We start from the raw sequence: 25,310 nt of genomic DNA on the forward strand, positions 1-25,310 counted from the left end.
CCCCAGAGGGAGGCCCGTCCCATCAGGCCGCAGGTTTATCTTCCTGCTTGGAAGAAGGGCGCCGAGCACTCCAGGCTTGCTTCTTGGGTTTAGAGGCAGTCTTACTCGCAGACTGTCTCGGGAAGGACTGACCTTTCGCCTTACCCTGAACCCGAAAGGAACGAAAAGCCGAACTCCGAACCTTAGCAGGCAGTGCCGCCGAAGGGAGGAAGGCCGACTTGGATTTAGCCAGGGTGTCCACTATTTTGTCCAAGTCCGGACCAAATAGTAATTCCCCATTGAAAGGTAAGGCCTCCAGACCCTTCTTTGAATCAGAGTCCGCTCTCCAGGACCGCAACCACAAGGATCGTCGGCCAGACACCGCTGCAGCCGATACCCGCGAGGTCAGCAGACTAGCATCTAAAGAAGCTTCACCAATGTAAGAAGCAGCGTCCCTCATTTGTCCCAACAACGCCCGCTGGACATCCGGAGCGTCGTCTGGGAAGGTATCTTCCAATGCATTGGCCCACCCCTCAATGGCCTTGGCCACCCAGGAGATGGCCATGGACGGTCGGGCCACCGCCCCGGAGAGGGAGTAAATAGACTTTAAGCAAGTCTCAACTTTCCTGTCCGTGGGATCCTTCAGCGAGGATATCGACGGTAATGGTAAGGTGGCGCCCCGAGTTAAACGGGTGACATGGGAATCCACCGCCGGTGGAGTTTCCCATTTTTTACAATGTGCCTCAGGGAAGGGGTAATTAGAAGCCAACCGCTTCTGAGGAAGGAATCTCTTACTGGGCGCCTGCCAAGCTACCGCCATATGATCCGTCAACTGATCCGACAGGGGAAACACCGCAGAAGCCACCTTAGTTTTTTTGAAACTAGGAAACTTCGACCTAGGAACCGGTGCCTCATCCTCTATAAGAAGAATAGCTCGCACCGCCCTAACTAGTGCTCGCACATTAATGGACGACTTGGTATCCATTTCCTGGACCGAGGCGTCCGAGTCAGCGTCATCAGGGACCTCCCCATCATCTGAGGAACCCTCTGAGTCCGATACCTGAGCAGCCCGTGTCATGAGTGGGCGTTTTGAAATCCTAGAAGGCATGTCAGTCTGCAACATTGACTGAAAAACCGAGGAAGCGGCCGCCAAATTTTGCACGGAGTTGGAGAGCACATCCACCCATGGTGGAGGAGTCGCCATAGGGGCCTGAAAAGGTACCACAGGCTGCTGCGGCACAGGGGAAGCCTGTATATACATAGGCAACCCCGCATAGGGACCTACTGATTGAGACCCAGGAGGACTCCGCAATAACTGCGGGACACCCGGGGAATGGGGGATGGTCGGCTGGGGCACCGCCCTAGTAGGGAGAGCAGTCGGGACCGACAGACGGTCCGCAATAGACACCAGCACTTGAGAAAACATCGCCCACGGTGGTTCCTGCGCCAGAGAAGGTCTGGATGGGCCAGGAGCCACCTGGCATCGACTACACAGGCCATCCTGTGACAAATCCTCCCTATCTACTCCTGCAGAACAGCGTCCGCAGGAGGCCAACACCGGAGCCACTGAGCGCTCAACCTCCTCGTCTGACATGACAGAATATATTATATATCTGGCACCAGGGTAGAAGTAAAACGCACTCACCGGTGTGCTGAACAACAGCCCACAATATGGCACTGAGTAGCACACAACTGTATGTGACGGACCTCACAAATACGTGATCTATATAAGTGAGGTCAGTAGAAACGCCCCTCCCCCACACACCTGTAGGGCTTGTAGGAGAAGTAAAGGGATAGGTATAAGCTGACAGTGAGTAGAAAATAAGCACAGACGGCAGCACTAGCAATAGTCACATACCATGCAGGAAGATATACTGACTGCACCTTTACACTACAATCAACCTGCCCAGATTCAGTGTCTGGGAGGGCTATAGTGCTGTGTACGCTGTCCTTAATCAGGGGAGAGGTACACAGGGGGACCGGTCCGCGTGCTCCCTGAGATCTGCGCTGCCACTGGGAAAATGGGCGCTGGAGACCTCAGAGGAGGAGTGGCCGTGTAACTGCAGCTCAGCGACCCCAGACTGCGTGCTGAAAGGCGCGCTGAGCTGAGGGGAGGAGCCGCTGACAGGGAAGGCTTCCTCCCCTGGCTGGCCATAACCCCAGGGATGCTGGCTTCCCGCTTGCACCTTTATCCCTGGTGGTCTAGTGGTCCCACGGGTTATGGGGGGGGCCCGCCGCCACTGCCAGCAGCCTCCGGTCTGTCCCCAGGACCGGAGGCTAAAGGACTGCATTTAAGGCATTCCGCGCGCCGCCGCTAGCCAGCAACGCGCGGCTTACCTGAATCCCCGGCGACTCCGGCAGCAGTCCTGGGAGGTAGACAGAGTCCGGCTAGTACGGACTCTGCCCTCCCGCCGCGATCCCCAGATCAGTACTGGCGTCGCGGCGCCAGTCGGGGATCAGAGCGGCAGCGTGGGCGTCTGTACAGACAGCCCTTCGCTGCCGTCTGTAGTAAAAAGATTAAAATAAATAAAATCTAACTTAAAATAAAAAAGCTTCTGGGGGCTGCTCCTGCAGCCCCCCTGCGCGGTGACCGACTCCGGCCGGGCACCAGCTTACACTGAGGTGCCTGTGGCTCGGGGGCGGGGTATAGAGGAGGACCCAAGTGCATCCTGGGAGCTAAAAGCTTAACTGTGTGGTGCCCATGGATCCTGTTCCAGCTATAACCCCAAGGTCAACCCTGTGGACCCCCTATGGACCCTGAAGTAGAAAATAGGGGTACATGTAGCAGGATAGGGTGTGATGTGACAGTAATAATAGGGGTACATGTAGCAGGATAGGGTGTGATGTGACAGTAATAATAGGGTACATATAGCAGGATAGGGTGTGATGTGACAGTAATAATAGGGTGCATGTAGCAGGATAGGGTGTGATGTGACAGTAATAATAGGGTACATGTAGCAGGATAGGGTGTGATGTGACAGTAATAATAGGGTGCATGTAGCAGGATAGGGTGTGATGTGACAGTAATAATAGGGTACATGTAGCAGGATAGGGTGTGATGTGACAGTAATAATAGGGGTACATGTAGCAGGATAGGGTGTGATGTGACAGTAATAATAGGGGTACATGTAGCAGGATAGGGTGTGATGTGACAGTAATAATAGGGTACATGTAGCAGGATAGGGTGTGATGTGACAGTAATAATAGGGGTACATGTAGCAGGATAGGGTGTGATGCGACAGTAATAATAGGGTACATGTAGCAGGATAGGGTGTGATGTGACAGTAATAATAGGGTACATGTAGCAGGATAGGGTGTGATGCGACAGTAATAATAGGGGTACATGTAGCAGGATAGGGTGTGATGTGACAGTAATAATAGGGTACATGTAGCAGGATAGGGTGTGATGTGACAGTAATAATAGGGTACATGTAGCAGGATAGGGTGTGATGTGACAGTAATAATAGGGTACATGTAGCAGGATAGGGTGTGATGTGACAGTAATAATAGGGGTACATGTAGCAGGATAGGGTGTGATGCGACAGTAATAATAGGGGTATATGTAGCAGGATAGGGTGTGATGTGACAGTAATAATAGGGTACATGTAGCAGGATAGGGTGTGATGTGACAGTAATAATAGGGTACATATAGCAGGATAGGGTGTGATGCGACAGTAATAATAGGGGTACATGTAGCAGGATAGGGTGTGATGTGACAGTAATAATAGGGTACATGTAGCAGGATAGGGTGTGATGTGACAGTAATAATAGGGGTACATGTAGCAGGATAGGGTGTGATGTGACAGTAATAATAGGGGTACATGTAGCAGGATAGGGTGTGATGTGACAGTAATAATAGGGTACATGTAGCAGGATAGGGTGTGATGTGACAGTAATAATAGGGTACATGTAGCAGGATAGGATGTGATGTGACAGTAATAATAGGGGTACATGTAGCAGGATAGGGTGTGATGTGACAGTAATAATAGGGGTACATGTAGCAGGATAGGGTGTGATGTGACAGTAATAATAGGGTACATGTAGCAGGATAGGGTGTGATGTGACAGTAATAATAGGGTACATGTAGCAGGATAGGGTGTGATGTGACAGTAATAATAGGGTACATGTAGCAGGATAGGGTGTGATGTGACAGTAATAATAGGGTACATGTAGCAGGATAGGGTGTGATGTGACAGTAATAATAGGGTACATGTAGCAAGATAGGGTGTGATGTGACTAATAATAGGGTACATATAGCAGGATAGGGTGTGATGTGACAGTAATAATAGGGTACATATAGCAGGATAGGATGTGATGTGACAGTAATAATAGGGGTACATGTAGCAGGATATGGTGTGATGTGACAGTAATAATAGGGTGCATGTAGCAGGATAGGGTGTGATGTGACAGTAATAATAGGGTACATGTAGCAGGATAGGGTGTGATGTGACAGTAATAATAGGGGTACATGTAGCAGGATAGGGTGTGATGCGACAGTAATAATAGGGTACATGTAGCAGGATAGGGTGTGATGCAACAGTAATAATAGGGTACATGTAGCAGGATAGGGTGTGATGCGACAGTAATAATAGGGGTACATGTAGCAGGATAGGGTGTGATGCGACAGTAATAATAGGGGTACATGTAGCAGGATAGGGTGTGATGCGACAGTAATAATAGGGGTACATGTAGCAGGATAGGGTGTGATGTGACAGTAATAATAGGGGTACATGTAGCAGGATATGATGTGATAGTAATAATAGGGGTACATGTAGCAGGATAGGATGTGATGTGACAGTAATAACAGGGTACATGTAGCAGGATAGGGTGTGATGTGACAGTAATAATAGGGTACATGTAGCAGGATAGGGTGTGATGTGACAGTAATAATAGGGGTACATGTAGCAGGATAGGATGTGATGTGACAGTAATAATAGGGTACATGTAGCAGGATAGGATGTGATGTGACAGTAATAATAGGGGTACATGTAGCAGGATAGGATGTGATGTGACAGTAATAATAGGGTACATGTAGCAGGATAGGATGTGATGTGACAGTAATAATAGGGTACATATAGCAGGATAGGGTGTGATGTGACAGTAATAATAGGGGTACATGTAGCAGGATAGGGTGTGATGTGACAGTAATAATAGGGTACATGTAGCAGGATAGGGTGTGATGTGACAGTAATAATAGGGTACATGTAGCAGGATAGGGTGTGATGTGACAGTAATAATAGGGTACATGTAGCAGGATAGGGTGTGATGTGACAGTAATAATAGGGTACATGTAGCAGGATAGGGTGTGATGTGACAGTAATAATAGGGTACATATAGCAGGATAGGGTGTGATGTGACAGTAATAATAGGGGTACATGTAGCAGGATAGGGTGTGATGTGACAGTAATAATAGGGGTACATGTAGCAGGATAGGATGTGATGTGACAGTAATAATAGGGGTACATGTAGCAGGATAGGGTGTGATGTGACAGTAATAATAGGGTACATGTAGCAGGATAGGGTGTGATGTGACAGTAATAATAGGGTACATGTAGCAGGATAGGGTGTGATGTGACAGTAATAATAGGGTACATGTAGCAGGATAGGATGTGATGTGACAGTAATAATAGGGGTACATGTAGCAGGATAGGATGTGATGTGACAGTAATAATAGGGTACATGTAGCAGGATAGGGTGTGATGTGACAGTAATAATAGGGTACATGTAGCAGGATAGGGTGTAATGTGACAGTAATAATAGGGTACATGTAGCAGGATAGGATGTGATGTGACAGTAATAATAGGGTACATGTAGCAGGATAGGGTGTGATGTGACAGTAATAGGGTACATGTAGCAGGATAGGGTGTGATGTGACAGTAATAATAGGGTACATGTAGCAGGATAGGGTGTGATGTGACAGTAATAATAGGGGTACATGTAGCAGGATAGGGTGTGATGTGACAGTAATAATAGGGTACATGTAGCAGGATAGGGTGTGATGTGACAGTAATAATAGGGTACATGTAGCAGGATAGGGTGTGATGTGACAGTAATAATAGGGGTACATGTAGCAGGATAGGATGTGATGTGACAGTAATAATAGGGGTACATGTAGCAGGATAGGGTGTAATGTGACAGTAATAATAGGGTACATGTAGCAGGATAGGGTGTGATGTGACAGTAATAATAGGGTACATGTAGCAGGATAGGATGTGATGTGACAGTAATAATAGGGGTACATGTAGCAGGATAGGGTGTGATGTGACAGTAATAATAGGGTACATGTAGCAGGATAGGGTGTGATGTGACAGTAATAATAGGGTACATGTAGCAGGATAGGGTGTGATGTGACAGTAATAATAGGGGTATATGTAGCAGGATAGGGTGTGATGTGACAGTAATAATAGGGGTACATGTAGCAGGATAGGGTGTGATGTGACAGTAATAATAGGGGTACATGTAGCAGGATAGGGTGTGATGTGACAGTAATAATAGGGTAAATGTAGCAGGATAGGGTGTGATGTGACAGTAATAATAGGGTACATGTAGCAGGATAGGGTGTGATGTGACAGTAATAATAGGGGTACATGTAGCAGGATAGGGTGTGATGTGACAGTAATAATAGGGGTACATATAGCAGGATAGGGTGTGATGTGACAGTAATAATAGGGTACATGTAGCAGGATAGGGTGTGATGTGACAGTAATAATAGGGTACATGTAGCAGGATAGGGTGTGATGTGACAGTAATAATAGGGTACATGTAGCAGGATAGGGTGTGATGTGACAGTAATAATAGGGTACATGTAGCAGGATAGGGTGTGATGTGACAGTAATAATAGGGTACATGTAGCAGGATAGGGTGTGATGTGACAGTAATAATAGGGGTACATGTAGCAGGATAGGGTGTGATGTGACAGTAATAATAGGGTACATGTAGCAGGATAGGGTGTGATGTGACAGTAATAATAGGGGTACATGTAGCAGGATAGGGTGTGATGTGACAGTAATAATAGGGTACATGTAGCAGGATAGGGTGTGATGTGACAGTAATAATAGGGTACATGTAGCAGGATAGGGTGTGATGTGACAGTAATAGGGGTACATGTAGCAGGATAGGATGTGATGTGACAGTAATAATAGGGTACATGTAGCAGGATAGGGTGTGATGTGACAGTAATAATAGGGGTACATGTAGCAGGATAGGGTGTGATGTGACAGTAATAATAGGGTACATGTAGCAGGATAGGGTGTGATGTGACAGTAATAATAGGGGTACATGTAGCAGGATAGGATGTGATGTGACAGTAATAATAGGGTACATGTAGCAGGATAGGGTGTGATGTGACAGTAATAATAGGGTACATGTAGCAGGATAGGGTGTGATGTGACAGTAATAATAGGGTACATGTAGCAGGATAGGATGTGATGTGACAGTAATAATAGGGTACATGTAGCAGGATAGGGTGTGATGTGACAGTAATAATAGGGTACATGTAGCAGGATAGGGTGTGATGTGACAGTAATAATAGGGGTACATGTAGCAGGATAGGGTGTGATGTGACAGTAATAATAGGGTACATGTAGCAGGATAGGGTGTGATGTGACAGTAATAATAGGGTACATGTAGCAGGATAGGGTGTGATGTGACAGTAATAATAGGGTACATGTAGCAGGATAGGGTGTGATGTGACAGTAATAATAGGGGTACATGTAGCAGGATAGGGTGTGATGTGACAGTAATAATAGGGTACATGTAGCAGGATAGGGTGTGATGTGACAGTAATAATAGGGTAATTGTAGCAGGATAGGGTGTGATGTGACAGTAATAATAGGGTACATGTAGCAGGATAGGGTGTGATGTGACAGTAATAATAGGGGTACATGTAGCAGGATAGGGTGTGATGTGACAGTAATAATAGGGGTACATGTAGCAGGATAGGGTGTGATGTGACAGTAATAATAGGGTACATGTAGCAGGATAGGGTGTGATGTGACAGTAATAATAGGGTACATGTAGCAGGATAGGGTGTGATGTGACAGTAATAATAGGGGTACATGTAGCAGGATAGGATGTGATGTGACAGTAATAATAGGGGTACATGTAGCAGGATAGGGTGTGATGTGACAGTAATAATAGGGGTACATGTAGCAGGATAGGGTGTGATGTGACAGTAATAATAGGGGTACATGTAGCAGGATAGGGTGTGATGTGACAGTAATAATAGGGGTACATGTAGCAGGATAGGGTGTGATGTGACAGTAATAATAGGGTACATGTAGCAGGATAGGGTGTGATGTGACAGTAATAATAGGGGTACATGTAGCAGGATAGGGTGTGATGTGACAGTAATAATAGGGGTACATGTAGCAGGATAGGATGTGATGTGACAGTAATAATAGGGGTACATGTAGCAGGATAGGGTGTGATGTGACAGTAATAATAGGGGTACATGTAGCAGGATAGGGTGTGATGTGACAGTAATAATAGGGTACATGTAGCAGGATAGGGTGTGATGTGACAGTAATAATAGGGTACATGTAGCAGGATAGGGTGTGATGTGACAGTAATAATAGGGTACATGTAGCAGGATAGCGCCCCTCTTACCTAGCACAGTGAGGACCCCAGGACAGCGGCAGGGCTACGCTCCGAGCGCCCCTCTTACCTAGCACAGCGAGGACCCCAGGACAGCGGCAGGGGATACGCTCCGAGAGCCCCTCTTACCTAGCACAGTGAGGACCCCAGGACAGCGGCAGGACTACGCTCCGAGCGCCCCTCTTACCTAGCACAGCGAGGACCCCAGGACAGCGGCAGGACTACGTTCCGAGCGCCCCCTTACCTAGCACAGCGAGGACCCCAGGACAGCGGCAGGGCTACGCTCCGAGCGCCCCTCTTACCTAGCACAGTGAGGACCCCAGGACAGCAGCAGGGCTACGCTCCGAGCCCCCCTCTTACCTAGCACAGTGAGGACCCCAGGACAGCGGCAGGACTACGCCCCGAGCGCCCCTCTTACCTAGCACAGTGAAACAGCGGAGAACCTCGTTGTGATTTCTCACCAGCATCTGAGAGGACGATTCCAATGAGGAGCAGAGCTGTGCGGGAAGAACAAAGTGTCACTAACGTGTTACACGCGGGAAGAACACGTCACTAATCCCCACGGAACCTCGCTTCTCCGGTCATATGTAAGGCGTAGGGACCCAATCAGTGGCAGGTAGTCAGGAGAGGACCAATTACTGGCTCAGCCAATGACTGATGGAGACATCTTTAAGCCATCATGTGAGGAGATTTATTCCTGCACAGACAGAGAGCGCTCCTAGCAGAGGAAAGACTGAATGGTGCCTTACAGCATTTATACATTAATGTAAGGGTGAAACATGCGACCACCATTAGTGTGTAATCCCCACATCCCGTTTTCTATAAAGGGATAGCGCGCTGCAAAACAGGCATATGGTCCCACAAGAAAATTAGAGAGTTATGGCAGACTTGCCTATATAACTCCTTTTCTTTGAGGTCCATAGGGTCCACAGGGATACCATGGGGATATTATGGTTGGAGACCAGGTTCCAAACAGTTAAAGCTTCAGCTCCCAGGATGCCTTGGGGTCCTCCTCTAGATATATATATCTAGATCTATCTATCTATATATATATATATATATATATATATATATATATATATAGATATAGATATATATATATAGATATATATATAGATATAGATAGATAGATAGATATATAGATATATATACCCTGCCCCTAGCCATAAGAGTTCAGTTTAGTTACCAAGCCTCAAGGCAGGAGAAAGAGGAGAAGGAAGAGCAATCATACACCTCTTACACAAAATAAGGGAATCTGTGACCGAAAGAAAAAATTACCCAATGCAGCCAGGTGCGTCAGGTGCCCCTATGGGCCACAAAGAAAAAAAGAGTTAACTAGGTAAGTCTACCATAACTCTAATTTTCTTCTTCGGGGACCACAGGGATCCACAGGGATACCATGGGGATGTCCTAAAGCAGTTTCCCTAGGGTGGGGGACGCTCCTGAGCAGAAAGGAGAACTTGTTGCCCAAAGGAAGCATCCTGAGAGGCAAAAGTATCAATGACATAAAACCTAAGAAAAGTGTGGACAGAAGACCACGTGGCTGCCTTACACAATTGTTCAGCAGAGGCACCACGACTAAATGCCCACGAGGGTCCTAAAGACCGAGTAGAATGTGCTGTCACCGTGCTTGGGACAGGGAGATCAGCCTGTGTGTACACCTGAGAGATAGTCATACATAGCCATCTCGCCAGAGTCTGCTTATTAGCCGGCCATCCTCATTTGTGAAAACCATATAATACAAAAAGATCATCTGATTTTCTAACAGAGCTTGTGCACTCCAAATAGATACTGAGAGCACGAACTACATCCAGGGAGGCTTCACCTACAGAAAGGTCTGAAGACTGGAATTACAATTTCTTTCACATGAAAACGGGACACTACCTTAGTAAGGTGACCCTCCCTTGTACAAAGAACAGTTTTATCCTGGTGAAAAATCAAAAATGGAGAGCAAAAAGAAAGCGCTGCCAAATCAGAGACTCTGCGAGCAGAAGAGATAGCGAGGAGAAAAAAAGTGTCTGCGCTGTCAACCACTAAAAATCTACAGAGTCTAAAGGTTCAAATGGGGGCGCTTGTAACCCCTTAAGAACCGAAGACAAATCCCACTGTACTACCGGTGGGACAAAAGGAGGCTGACCTCGCAGAACTCCTTTGAAAAAAATTCTATCATCTGGTAATGAAGTAATCTTCCTCTAGAACCAGACTGACAGTGCAGAAACCTGCAGTCTCAAAGTGGCCAGGCGGAAACCATGGTCTAAACCTTTCTGGAGAAAAGCCAGTACCCTGAAAATCCTAAACACCTTGGTATCATACGTTCTGTGGAAACACCATTGACCAAAAGAATGCAAAATCCTGTAATAGATGCAAGCAGAGGCAGGCTTCCGTGCCCTAAGCATCGTTTGAATTACAGAACTGGAAAAACCCTTTGGAGCCACGCCATCAAACCAGATGAGGTAAGTCCGGATGTCGGCAGGGACCCTGCGTTAGCAGATCCTGCCATAGAGGAAGAGGATACGGACTGTCTATGGACAGATTCTGTATGTCGGTGAACCAATGAAGTCTGGGCCAAGCCGGAGCCACCAGTATTACTGTTCCGCCTTCCTGCTTGAATTTCCTGAGAACTCTTGGGAGGAGGGAGATCAGAGGAAAGAAATATACCAGCTTGAAGTCCCATCTTACTGCCAGTGCGTCCACGAAAGTTGCTGATGGGTCTCTGGACCTGGACTCGTACCTGTGGACCTTGTGGTTGTGACGTGACGCCATGAGATCCATCTCTGGTAGACCCCATTTGTTTACCAAGAGCTGAAACACTCCCGGATGGAGAGACCACTCTCCGGCATTAATATGTCCTGGCGACTTAGGAAGTCTGCTTCCCAATTGAGTACTCCCGGTATGAATATTGCCGAGATGGCCGGAAGATGATGTTCTGCCCAAATCAGAACCCTTGTCACTTATTTCATGGCTGCATAACTTCTTGTGCCTTCCTGATGATTGAGGTAGGTAACTGTTGTCGCATTGGATCTGGACGGGCTTGCCCTGGAGCAGACCTTCTGCCATGACAAGTGCTTTGTATACTGCTCGCAGTTCCTGAATGTTTATTGGCAGATAACTTTCCTGATTTGTCCATCTTCCCTGCAAGGTGTGACGACCTGTCACTGCTCCCCATCTGCGAAGACTGGCGTCTGTGGTGAGAAGCACCCAATTTGGAATCCAGAATGGGCACCCTTTGTTCAGATGATCCTTTCTCAGCTACCACAGGAGGGAGTGACAAACCTCTGGAGTAAGAAGGATCCTCTGGGACTTTATTCAAAGATACTGTCAGTTCCACCGGGAGAGAATCAATCTTTGCAGAGGCCTGGGATGGAACTGGGCATACCCCACCATGTCGAAGGTGGATAACATTGATCCTAGCACCTGCATTGCTAACAGAATGGATACCCTTCGCTTGCGTACTCACAATGATAGGGCCACAATCTTGTCCTCTGGCAGAAACACTGTCTGTGCCCGAGAATCCAGAAGAGTTCCCAGATGTACCATCTGCTGTGTTGGAGAAAGTGATGATTTCTTCCAATTGATGATCCAGCCGAGCTTCTGTAGGCAGGCTATGGTCAGATGAAGATGGTGTTGCAAAACCACCGGAGTCTGTGCCATTGTCACAACATCATCCAGATATGGCAGAATTCTGACTCCCTGACGCCTGAGATAGCAGTCATTACTGCCATTATTTTGGTAAATACCCGGAGAGCCGTAGATAGGCCAAAGGGTAGAGCCTGAAATTGGTAATGTTGCTGAAGGACAGCAAATCATCATCTGCTCTCTGGTAGCATTTGGCAGAGAATCTTCCAATGCCACAATCCATTCTTCAACAGCTTTGGCTACCCGGGCTCCAGCCATAGCTGGACAAGTAATCGCTCTAGATGATGAATAGATCGTTATAAGACACGCTTCAATCTTTCTATCTGTGGAATCCTTCAGAGAAGATGCTGATGGAATAGGTAATGTAGCATTTCTGATTAAATGCGTTACATGAGCATCCACAGTAGGAGGTACCTCCCGCTTAGTACATACAGAAGCCGGGAAAGGATACAACGATGTTATTCTCTTATTCACATAAAACCTTTTGTCCGGGTTACCCCATGCCTCATCCATAAGCTCAGTGAGCTGTTCAGATACAGGGAACTCCATTTTGACCACCTTTCGGTGGTGATTAAACACTGGAGCCTTCTTACTATGAGCTGGTTCATCATCCCGAATATCTAGGATTGATTTAAACGCCCTCGCCAAAGAAGGAACATCCACTGTAGACGGATGGTCCTCCTCCCCCGAGCTAGACCCAGGAGAGGAACCCTGCACATCATATGATTCGTCTGATGCGTCTGAATCCATATGTTGAGCAGACTGATAAAAATATAACTTGCGCTTAGGCGCATTAGTAACTACCGGTCTGCTATCAACAATAGATGGAGCCATACTCTGACTAGAATGGCCATCAACATCCCTCCAGGAAGGATGCATAGGAGGTGCAAACATAGCATTCTGTGTACACCCCATCCAAGGAGGCATCATAGGAGCAGCCATACCATCCACACACTGCTTCATTACCTGGGACAGAGAGGAGACCCAAGATGGCTCTTATACAGGGACAGGTACACTGCACTGGTGAGGTGACTCTATATAACAGACAGCACACAAACCATCCTGTACATCCTGAGAGGACGCATAGGCCGTACGTGACTTACATACAGTATAACCAGCACAGACGGCTCCCCCTCCTGTATCCCTTTATCTTTGGACATGGTCAGTAAAGGTAATAATCGCATGTTATGTGACAGCCTTCACACAATTACTCAGAGAAACACCTCCACCCCAAGAGGATGGAGAGAAAACAGTGACAGTTATACTGACAGACAGAAATAACAGACAGTGTATATACAGCAGCTAGCAAACATATTACATGTGCATATTACATGTGCATTGTATGTGACCAATTACAGTCGACTCAAAACAAGAGATATGGTAAGAACTTACCTTTGTTATCTCTGTTTCTACGAAGTCCATAGGGTCCACAGGGTTGACCTTGGGGATATAGCTGGATCAGGATCCATGGGCACCACACAGTTAAGCTTTTAGCTCCCAGGATGCACTTGGGTCCTCCTCTATACCCCGCCCCCGAGCCACAGGCACCTCAGTTGGTAAGCAGCCTAGGCCGGAGGAGAATATGGAACAGAGAGAAGGAAGACTGGAACACACAAGAAACCATACTCACAGAAAAAGGAGACGGAAATACCGGTGACCAGCAACACAGCCCATTAGAAGCCAGGTGAGTCAGGGCGGGCGCCCTGTGGACCCTATGGACTTCGTAGAAACAGAGATAACAAAGGTAAGTTCTTACCATATCTCTTGTTTTCTACTTCAGGGTCCATAGGGGGTCCACAGGGTTGACCTTGGGGATGTCCCAAAGCAGTTCAACTAAGGGCGGGGACGCTCCTGTGCAGAAAGGAGAATCCTGCGCCCGAAGGATGCATCCTGAGAGGCAAAGGTGTCAAACGCATAAAATCTTAGAAACGTTTGAACCGAAGACCAAGTGGCTGCCTTACACAGCTGAACAGCTGAGGCACCACGTTTAGCAGCCCAAGAAGGGCCCACAGAACGAGTGGAATGAGCCTTAACAGAGGCTGGAACAGGTAAATGCTCTCGTATCTAAGCATCCCTAATAACAGAACAAAACCAACGGACCAAAGTCTGGTTGTTGGCAGGCCAACCCCTCTTATGAAAACCAAAGAGGACAAACAAGGAGTCGGACTTTCGAACAGAAGCAGTCCGATCAACATAAACTCTGAGAGCACGGACAATGTCCAACGAAGTCTCCCCTGCTGTAAGATCAGGGGACTGAAAGGCTGGGACCACCAGTTCCTGATTGATATGGAACTTAGAGACAACCTTAGGTAAACACTCAGGACGAGTGCGAAGCACTGCTGTGTCCTGGAGAAAATAATTAAGAAGGGGGGACTACATGAAAGTGCCCCCAACTCGGAAACCCTCCTTGCTGAAGCAATAGCCAGGAGAATCCTGAGAACACCCCGGAAAAAAAGTCTGTACGTCCGGTAACAGCAATTCTACGTTGGTACCAAACCGATAAAGCAGACACGTGCACCTTCAGAGAGGAAAGGCGTAAACCTAAGTCCAAACCCGACTGAAGAAAAGCCAGAATCCTTGAAACTCTGAATATCTGAGGATCATAAGTTTCTGGACTCACACCACTGAAAGTACGTGTGCCACACTCTATGGTAAATCCTTGCAGAAGCATGCTTGCGTGCCCTCAGCATGGTGGAAATAACGGAACTAGAAAAGCCCCGGGACCTTAAGACGGCCGTCTCAAGAGCTACGCCGTCAAAGACAGACGACCCAGATCCGGGTAAAGGTAGGGCCCCTGAGACAACAAGTCCTGCCGCTGAGGAGGAAGGTACGGAACGTCGATGGACAGACTCTATAGGTTGGAGTACCACGGACGTCTTGGCCACGCTGGGGCCACCAGTACCAGAGTGCCTCCGTCCTGATAGAACTTGCGCAGGACCCAAGGCAGAAGGGATATCGGAGGAAACAGATATGCCAGCTGAAACGTCCATCTGACCTACAGAGCGTCCACCAGACTGGAGCCGTCGTCCCTTGTCCTTGACCTGTACACGGGCAACTTGTGACTGTGACGAGAGGCCATCAAGTCCATCTCCGGCAGTCCCTACTTGTCCATGAGTAGTTGGAATACCTCTGGATGAAGCGACCATTCCCCTGGATGCACGTCGTAACGGCTGAGGAAGTCTGCCTCCCAATTGAGGATTCCGGGAATGAAGACTGCAGAGATCGCTGGAAAGTGGCACTCCGCCCAGGTTAGGATGTGAGACACTTCTGCCATCGCAGCCCGGCTGCGAGTTCCTCCCTGGTGATTGATGTACGCCACCGTGGTGGCGTTGTCTGACTGCACTTGCACCGCCCTTCCGTGAAGAGTGGTGCCGGCCGACTGCAGAGCCCTGTTCACGGCTCTTAGTTCCAGAACATTAATGGGGAGAGCCGCTTCCTCCGCTGTCCAACGACCCTGAAGTGACAAGGAGCCTGTCACCGCCCCCCAACCCCGAAGACTGGCATCTGTCGTGAGCCGAACCCAGTCCGGGATCCAAAAGGGGCGAACCTCGAGAAGGTGAGCTGTTTAAAGCCACCAATTCAGGGACTGTCGTACATCCGGAGATAGCACCAGGGTCTGTGACCGGATCCGGTGAGGCAACCCATTCCAGTTTGCTAGAATCAGCCTCTGCAGAGGCCTGGAGTGAAACTGGGCAAATTCCACCATGTCGAATGCCGACACCCTGGAACCCAGCACTCTCATTGCCGAGTGTACCGAAAGACTGGCACAATCCAGGCAACTGCATATCCGCAACTGTAGGGAAGATACCTTTTCTGGAGTTAGAAAGATCCGCTGCTGATGAGAGTCTAGGAGGGCCCCCAGATGGACCATCTGCTGAGATGGGATCAGGGATGACTTCCTCCAATTTATTAACCACCCGTGCATCTGCAGACAAGCCACCGTCAGCTGGAGATGTTGCAGCAGAACCTCCGGAGAGCTTGCCAGCAATAGGAGGTCGTCCAGATACGCTAACAACCGTACCCCCTGGTTCCGAAGGTGGGCAGCCATAACTGCCATCACCTTGGTGAACACCCTCGGCGCTGTGGAGAGCCCGGAACTGGTAGTGACGGTGCAACAGAGCGAACCGCAGACACCTCTGATGTGACGTTGCTATCGCACATGGAGGTAAGCGTCCTGGATATCCAGGGAGACCATGTAATCCCCTGGTTCCATAGCCAGAATTATGGAACACAAGGTTTCCATTCTGAACCTGGGAATCCTGAGAAACCTGTTCCAAGACTTTAAATTTAGAACGGGTCGATGGGAGCCATTGGGTTTCTGTACCAGAAACAGCAGAATAGTACCCCATCCCATGCTGAGATTGTGGAACAGGTACAATGACCCCTGCAGTCAGCAAGGAGTCTATAGCTTCCCTGATCAGCATAGCCTTGGCTATGTCCTGAGAAGGACTCGTGCAGAAAAACTAGTGAGGCGGTCTGCGCCGAAAAGACAGGGCGTACCCCTGGGAGACCACTTCTCGCACCCAGGCATCGGTGGTGGTATTGAACCAGCTCTGGGCGAAATGACGAAGTCGGCCTCCCCTCTGGGATCCCCCAGAGGGAGGCCCGTCCCATCAGGCGGAAGGCTTATCTTCCTGTTTGGAAGAGGGACGCCTGGCACTCTAAGCTTGTTTCTTGGACCTAGCCAGTCTATCCACGATCCTATCCAAGTCTCGACCAAAAAGTAATTCCCCATTAAAAGGTAAGGCCTCCAGGCCCTTGTTTGAATCAGCGTCTGCTCTCCAGGACCTCAGCCATAAGGAGCGGCGGGCATGCACAGCCGCAGCCGACACCCTAGAGGTTAGCAGACTAGCGTCCAAGGAAGCTTCTCCAATATAAGAAGCCGCATCACTCATCTGTCCTAGTAATGCCCTCTGGACTTCCTGAGTATCCTCAGGAAAAGTGTCCCCTAAGGCATTGGCCCAACCCTAATGGCCTTAGCCACCAGGAAATGGCCCTAGACAGGCGAGCAATTGCTCCCGAGAGGGAATAAATAGACTTAAGGCAAGCCTCAACCTTTCTGTCCGTGGGATCCTTTAACGAGGAAACTGACGGTATTGGCAGCGTAGCACTCTTAATAAGGCGTGTGACATGGGAATCCACCGCCGGTGGAGCTACCCACTTCCTACAATGCGCCTCCGGGAATGGATAATTGGAAGCCAACCTCTTTTGAGGCACAAATCTCTTACTGGGTGTCTGCCAAGCCACCGCCATATGATCCGTTAATTGATCAGATAGGGGGAATACCGCCGAAGTCACCTTAGTTTTTTTTTTTTTTTTTTTTTTTTTTAAACTAGGGAATTTCTACTTAGGATCAGGTGCCTCATCCTCTATTAGGAGAATGGCACGCACCGCCCTAACCAGAGCTCGTACATTAATAGACGACCGAGATTCCAACTCCTGAGCCGAGGTGTACGAATCGGAGTCGTCCTGGACATCACCCTCATCTGAGGACCCCTCAGTGTCCGAAATCTGCGCCGCATGCAACTTATGTGCACGCTTAGACGCCCTGCAGACCTGTCATTCTGCAGCATCGACTGAAAAGTCGAAGATGCAGCTGCCAGACTCTGGACTGAACTGGAGAGCACGTCCACCCATGGTGGAGGAGCTGCCACATTGGCAATCCTGAATAAGGGTCCACAGTCTGTGACCCAGAGGAACTCTGCAATAATTGCGGGGTACACTGGTAATGGGAAATGGTAGGCTGGGACAGAGTCCTCGTAGGGACAGCAGACGGAGCCGCAAGGCGGTCCGCCAGAGACACCAGCACCTGTGAAAACATAGCCCATGGTGGCTCCTGTGTCATAGGGGGTCTGGATTGACCGGGAGTCACCTGACACCGCTCACAAAGGCCATCCAGAGATGCCTCTTCCCTATGTGATCCCGCAGAGCAGCGCCTGCAGGAAAACAACACTGGAGTCCCGGAGTGCTCAACTTCACCCTCAGACATAACCAAATATAATGTACAGACAAAATATATATGGCAATAGAGGAAAAAAGAACTGCACTTCCCTGTGTACTGAACAACAGTCCTGAATATGGCACTGTGTAGCACACAACTGTATGTGACAGACCTCACAAATACTTGATTTATATATGTGAGGTTAGTAGAAAAGCCCCTCCTCCACACCTGTAGGGCTAAGGAAGAAGGAAAGAGATAGATATAAGCTGACAGTAATAAGAGAAAAATACAGACAGCAGCACTAGCAATAGTCACATACCATGCAGGAAGATATACTCACTGCACCTTTACACTACACTCAACCGCCCAGATTCAGTGTCTGGGAGGGCTATAGCGCTGTGTACGCTGTCCTAACAGGGGAGAGGTACACAGGGGGACCGGTCCGCGTGCTCCCTGAGGGATCTGCGCTGCCACATGTAGAAAAAAATGGCCGCCAGAGACCTCAGAGGAGGAGTGGCCGAGTGAACTGAAACTCAGGGACGCTAGACATGCAGGCTGAAAAGCGCGCTGAGCTGAGGGGAGGAGCCGCTGAACAGGGAAGGCTTCCTCCCCTGGCTGGCCATTAACCCCAGGGATGCTGGCTTCCCGCTTGCCGGTTATCCCTGGTGGTCTAGTGGTCCCACGGGTTATGGGGGGGGGCCCGCCGCCACTGCCAGCAGCCTCCGGTCTGTCCCCAGGACCGGAGGCTAAAGGACTGCATTTAAGGTATTCCGCGCGCCGCTGCTAGCCAGCGACGCGCAGCTTACCTGAATCCCCGGCGACTCCGGCAGCAGTCCTGGGAGGTAGACAGAGTCCGGCTAGTACGGACTCAGTCCTCCCGCCGCGATCCCCAGATCAGTACTGGCGTCGCGGCGCCAGTCGGGGATCAGAGCGGCAGCGTGGGAGTCTGTACAGACAGCCCTTCGCTGCCGTCTGTAGTAAAAAGATAAACTAAAATAAATAAAATCTATTAGAAAATAAAAAGCTTGTGGGGGCTGCTCCTGCAGCCCCCCTGCGCGGTGACCGAGTCCGGCCGGGCACCAGCTTACACTGAGGTGCCTGTGGCTCGGGGGCGGGGTATAGAGGAGGACCCAAGTGCATCCTGGGAGCTAAAAGCTTAACTGTGTGGTGCCCATGGATCCTGATCCAGCTATATCCCCAAGGTCAACCCTGTGGACCCCCTATGGACCCTGAAGTAGAAATACACAAACACCAGGAATGGTAGGATATAGAGCACTATATACCTTCACTAAGGGAGAGGTATACAGGGAGACTGACCCAGACCCTCCTGTGACCACAGCTACAGGGCGCACTGAGCGTGGACCGTGAGCGTCTCATTACACGTGGAGGGTGGGCGGAGCAACCCAGATGCGCAAAACCCTTAGTAGGGACTGGGTTTGGGAAGGGGGAAGGAGCTGCTGGTCACCCGGCGTCAGACAATAAGGCCCCGGCTGGTGTAGTGAGAACGCGGACAATCTCGGCCCCTGACAGCAGCAGCTTCGGGTGCGTCTCTCACACTAGAAGCAAGGACTGCTACGCCCGACTCCCCATAAGTGAGGAATCGCCTTACCTGACCTCTCCGTGCGTCCGGGTTGCGGTCCAAGTCGCAGTCGCACTGCTCGCAAGCTCAGCCGCGACCCGTCGGAATCACCAGCCCAGTTACTGATGTTGCGGCACGGCGGAGGCAGATGGAGTCGCAGTATATGCGCTCTAATTCAGACGCTCAGTACTGCCAACCCAAACACATAGAACATAAAAGCTTAGCACTGCCAGACCAGTCCTGTTACACAGGTGCAGCTGATCCGGGGTATATATGGAGGAGGACCCCGAGGCATCCTGGGAGCTGAAGCTTTAACGGTTTGGTGCCTGGCCTCCAACCATAATATCCCCCCATGGTATCCCTGTGGCTCCCTAAGGACCCTGAAGGGGTGTGGTCACAAAATAGCATCCCCAATTCACATTACACCGCACATAGCGCTCCTGATTCACATTACACCGCACATAGTGCCCATGATCCACATTACACCTCACATAGTGCCCCTGATTCACATTACACCACATAGTAGTGACCCTTATTCATGTTACAATATGCCCGCAGTAGCAGTGCCCCTTTTACAATATGCCCGCAGTAGTAGTGCCCCTTTTACAATATACCCGCAGTAGTAGTGCCCCTTTTATAATATACCCGCAGTAGTAGTGCCCCTTTTATAATATACCCGCAGTAGTATTGCCCCTTTTACATTATGCCCGCAGAAGTGCCCCTTATTCAATGCCCAAAGTAGTAGAGCCCCTTACGCAATGCCCAAAGTAGTAGAGCCCCTTACGCAATGTCCAAAGTAGTAGAGCCCCTTACGCAATGTCCACAGTAGTAGTGCCCCTTACGCAATGTCCACAGTAGTAGTGCCCCTTACGCAATGTCCACAGTAGTAGTGCCCCTTACGCAATGTCCACAGTAGTAGTGCCCCTTACGCAATGTCCACAGAAGTAGTGCCCCTTTAGCAATTACCACAATAGTAGTGCCCCTTACGCAATTTCCACAGTAGTAGTGCCCCTTACGCAATTTCCACAGTAGTAGTGCCCCTTACACAATTACCACAGTAGTAGTGCCCCTTAAGCAAAGACCACAGTATAGTGCCCCTTACGCAATGACCACAGTAGTAGTGCCCCTTACGCAAAGACAACAGTAGTAGTGCCCCATATAACACATTTTTCTTTTATAACACATTTTAACCCTTCACTGTGTGTTTATTATATATGTACTTCGCTTTTTATTTTCATTCTTTATATGCAGCTGCTCCTAACTATCTCTTTACACTGCACTTTTCTTACTATGGGGGTGCCCTGGGGCAGCTTGGCTGGGACGGTTTTGGGGGGTCCTGCGCTCTGGATTTGAATCGTAGTATGTTAGGGACCTACCCGAAAGAGGTTACCTGGATATGGTGGGTAGGCCCATAACCTTGGCCATGATTATGCTAAAAACCTCTATTGATTGCAAAATTTTATTGCATTTATAGATTATCAATAATTTGGAGTTGTGCACCTGAGACTTGTCTGTTTTTGTGCCTATTACACCTTTCTGCAGCTTATAGAGAGCTATAACGTCTACACTAAGACCTGACATAGTCACCGCAGGTTACACAGCTCAGACCTATTACACCTTTCTGCAGGTTATAGAGAGCTATAACGTCTACACTAAGACCTGACATAGTCACCGCAGGTTACACAGCTCAGACCTATTACACCTTTCTGCAGGTTATAGAGAGCTATAACGTCTACACTAAGACCTGACATAGTCACCGCAGGTTACACAGCTCAGACCTATTACACCTTTCTGCAGGTTATAGAGAGCTATAACGTCTACACTAAGACCTGACATAGTCACCGCAGGTTACACAGCTCAGACCTATTACACCTTTCTGCAGGTTATAGAGAGCTATAACGTCTACACTAAGACCTGACATAGTCACCGCAGGTTACACAGCTCAGACCTATTACACCTTTCTGCAGCTTATAGAGAGCTATAACGTCTACACTAAGACCTGACATAGTCACCGCAGGTTACACAGCTCAGACCTATTACACCTTTCTGCAGCTTATAGAGAGCTATAACGTCTACACTAAGACCTGACATAGTCACCGCAGGTTACACAGCTCAGACCTATTACACCTTTCTGCAGGTTATAGAGAGCTATAACGTCTACACCAAGACCTGACATAGTCACCGCAGGTTACACAGCTCAGACCTATTACACCTTTCTGCAGCTTATAGAGAGCTATAACGTCTACACTAAGACCTGACATAGTCACCGCAGGTTACACAGCTCAGACCTATTACACCTTTCTGCAGGTTATAGAGAGCTATAACGTCTACACTAAGACCTGACATAGTCACCGCAGGTTACACAGCTCAGACCTATTACACCTTTCTGCAGCTTATAGAGAGCTATAACGTCTACACTAAGACCTGACATAGTCACCGCAGGTTACACAGCTCAGACCTATTACACCTTTCTGCAGGTTATAGAGAGCTATAACGTCTACACTAAGACCTGACATAGTCACCGCAGGTTACACAGCTCAGACCTATTACACCTTTCTGCAGGTTATAGAGAGCTATAACGTCTACACTAAGACCTGACATAGTCACCGCAGGTTACACAGCTCAGACCTATTACACCTTTCTGCAGCTTATAGAGAGCTATAACGTCTACACTAAGACCTGACATAGTCACCGCAGGTTACACAGCTCAGACCTATTACACCTTTCTGCAGGTTATAGAGAGCTATAACGTCTACACCAAGACCTGACATAGTCACCGCAGGTTACACAGCTCAGACCTATTACACCTTTCTGCAGCTTATAGAGAGCTATAACGTCTACACTAAGACCTGACATAGTCACCGCAGGTTACACAGCTCAGACCTATTACACCTTTCTGCAGGTTATAGAGAGCTATAACGTCTACACTAAGACCTGACATAGTCACCGCAGGTTACACAGCTCAGACCTATTACACCTTTCTGCAGGTTATAGAGAGCTATAACGTCTACACTAAGACCTGACATAGTCACCGCAGGTTACACAGCTCAGACCTATTACACCTTTCTGCAGGTTATAGAGAGCTATAACGTCTACACTAAGACCTGACATAGTCACCGCAGGTTACACAGCTCAGACCTATTACACCTTTCTGCAGGTTATAGAGAGCTATAACGTCTACACTAAGACCTGACATAGTCACCGCAGGTTACACAGCTCAGACCTATTACACCTTTCTGCAGCTTATAGAGAGCTATAACGTCTACACTAAGACCTGACATAGTCACCGCAGGTTACACAGCTCAGACCTATTACACCTTTCTGCAGGTTATAGAGAGCTATAACGTCTACACTAAGACCTGACATAGTCACCGCAGGTTACACAGCTCAGACCTATTACACCTTTCTGCAGCTTATAGAGAGCTATAACGTCTACACTAAGACCTGACATAGTCACCGCAGGTTACACAGCTCAGACCTATTACACCTTTCTGCAGCTTATAGAGAGCTATAACGTCTACACTAAGACCTGACATAGTCACCGCAGGTTACACAGCTCAGACCTATTACACCTTTCTGCAGCTTATAGAGAGCTATAACGTCTACACTAAGACCTGACATAGTCACCGCAGGTTACACAGCTCAGACCTATTACACCTTTCTGCAGCTTATAGAGAGCTATAAAGTCTACACTAAGACCTGACATAGTCACCGCAGGTTACACAGCTCAGACCTATTACACCTTTCTGCAGGTTATAGAGAGCTATAAAGTCTACACTAAGACCTGACATAGTCACCGCAGGTTACACAGCTCAGACCTATTACACCTTTCTGCAGCTTATAGAGAGCTATAACGTCTACACTAAGACCTGACATAGTCACCGCAGGTTACACAGCTCAGACCTATTACACCTTTCTGCAGCTTATAGAGAGCTATAACGTCTACACTAAGACCTGACATAGTCACCGCAGGTTACACAGCTCAGACCTATTACACCTTTCTGCAGCTTATAGAGAGCTATAAAGTCTACACTAAGACCTGACATAGTCACCGCAGGTTACACAGCTCAGACCTATTACACCTTTCTGCAGCTTATAGAGAGCTATAACGTCTACACTAAGACCTGACATAGTCACCGCAGGTTACACAGCTCAGACCTATTACACCTTTCTGCAGGTTATAGAGAGCTATAAAGTCTACACTAAGACCTGACATAGTCACCGCAGGTTACACAGCTCAGACCTATTACACCTTTCTGCAGCTTATAGAGAGCTATAACGTCTACACTAAGACCTGACATAGTCACCGCAGGTTACACAGCTCAGACCTATTACACCTTTCTGCAGCTTATAGAGAGCTATAACGTCTACACTAAGACCTGACATAGTCACCGCAGGTTACACAGCTCAGACCTATTACACCTTTCTGCAGCTTATAGAGAGCTATAACGTCTACACTAAGACCTGACATAGTCACCGCAGGTTACACAGCTCAGACCTATTACACCTTTCTGCAGCTTATAGAGAGCTATAAAGTCTACACTAAGACCTGACATAGTCACCGCAGGTTACACAGCTCAGACCTATTACACCTTTCTGCAGCTTATAGAGAGCTATAACGTCTACACTAAGACCTGACATAGTCACCGCAGGTTACACAGCTCAGACCTATTACACCTTTCTGCAGGTTATAGAGAGCTATAACGTCTACACTAAGACCTGACATAGTCACCGCAGGTTACACAGCTCAGACCTATTACACCTTTCTGCAGGTTATAGAGAGCTATAACGTCTACACTAAGACCTGACATAGTCACCGCAGGTTACACAGCTCAGACCTATTACACCTTTCTGCAGCTTATAGAGAGCTATAACGTCTACACTAAGACCTGACATAGTCACCGCAGGTTACACAGCTCAGACCTATTACACCTTTCTGCAGCTTATAGAGAGCTATAAAGTCTACACTAAGACCTGACATAGTCACCGCAGGTTACACAGCTCAGACCTATTACACCTTTCTGCAGCTTATAGAGAGCTATAAAGTCTACACTAAGACCTGACATAGTCACCGCAGGTTACACAGCTCAGACCTATTACACCTTTCTGCAGCTTATAGAGAGCTATAACGTCTACACTAAGACCTGACATAGTCACCGCAGGTTACACAGCTCAGACCTATTACACCTTTCTGCAGCTTATAGAGAGCTATAACGTCTACACTAAGACCTGACATAGTCACCGCAGGTTACACAGCTCAGACCTATTACACCTTTCTGCAGCTTATAGAGAGCTATAACGTCTACACTAAGACCTGACATAGTCACCGCAGGTTACACAGCTCAGACCTATTACACCTTTCTGCAGCTTATAGAGAGCTATAACGTCTACACTAAGACCTGACATAGTCACCGCAGGTTACACAGCTCAGACCTATTACACCTTTCTGCAGCTTATAGAGAGCTATAAAGTCTACACTAAGACCTGACATAGTCACCGCAGGTTACACAGCTCAGACCTATTACACCTTTCTGCAGCTTATAGAGAGCTATAACGTCTACACTAAGACCTGACATAGTC

The 25,310-nt window shown here is 48.3% G+C and overlaps 1 protein-coding gene across 4 annotated transcripts in view; it reads right to left on the reverse strand.

The window, feature by feature from the left end:
• MROH1 (maestro heat like repeat family member 1) overlaps window positions 1-25,310 on the reverse strand; it is a 402,469-nt gene that overhangs the window by 329,573 nt on the left and 47,586 nt on the right. For all 4 annotated transcript variants that reach the window (XM_088448594.1, XM_088448595.1, XM_088448596.1 and 1 more), the window contains one exon: window positions 8,993-9,071. In XM_088448594.1, coding sequence (XP_088304720.1) covers window positions 8,993-9,071 — 79 coding nt within the window. The remainder of the gene's footprint in view (window positions 1-8,992; window positions 9,072-25,310) is intronic.

Source organism: Taudactylus pleione, unplaced genomic scaffold (assembly GCF_031769625.1).
Source record: "Taudactylus pleione unplaced genomic scaffold, aTauple2 ptg000460l, whole genome shotgun sequence".
NCBI classification, from domain to species: Eukaryota; Metazoa; Chordata; class Amphibia; order Anura; family Myobatrachidae; genus Taudactylus; species Taudactylus pleione.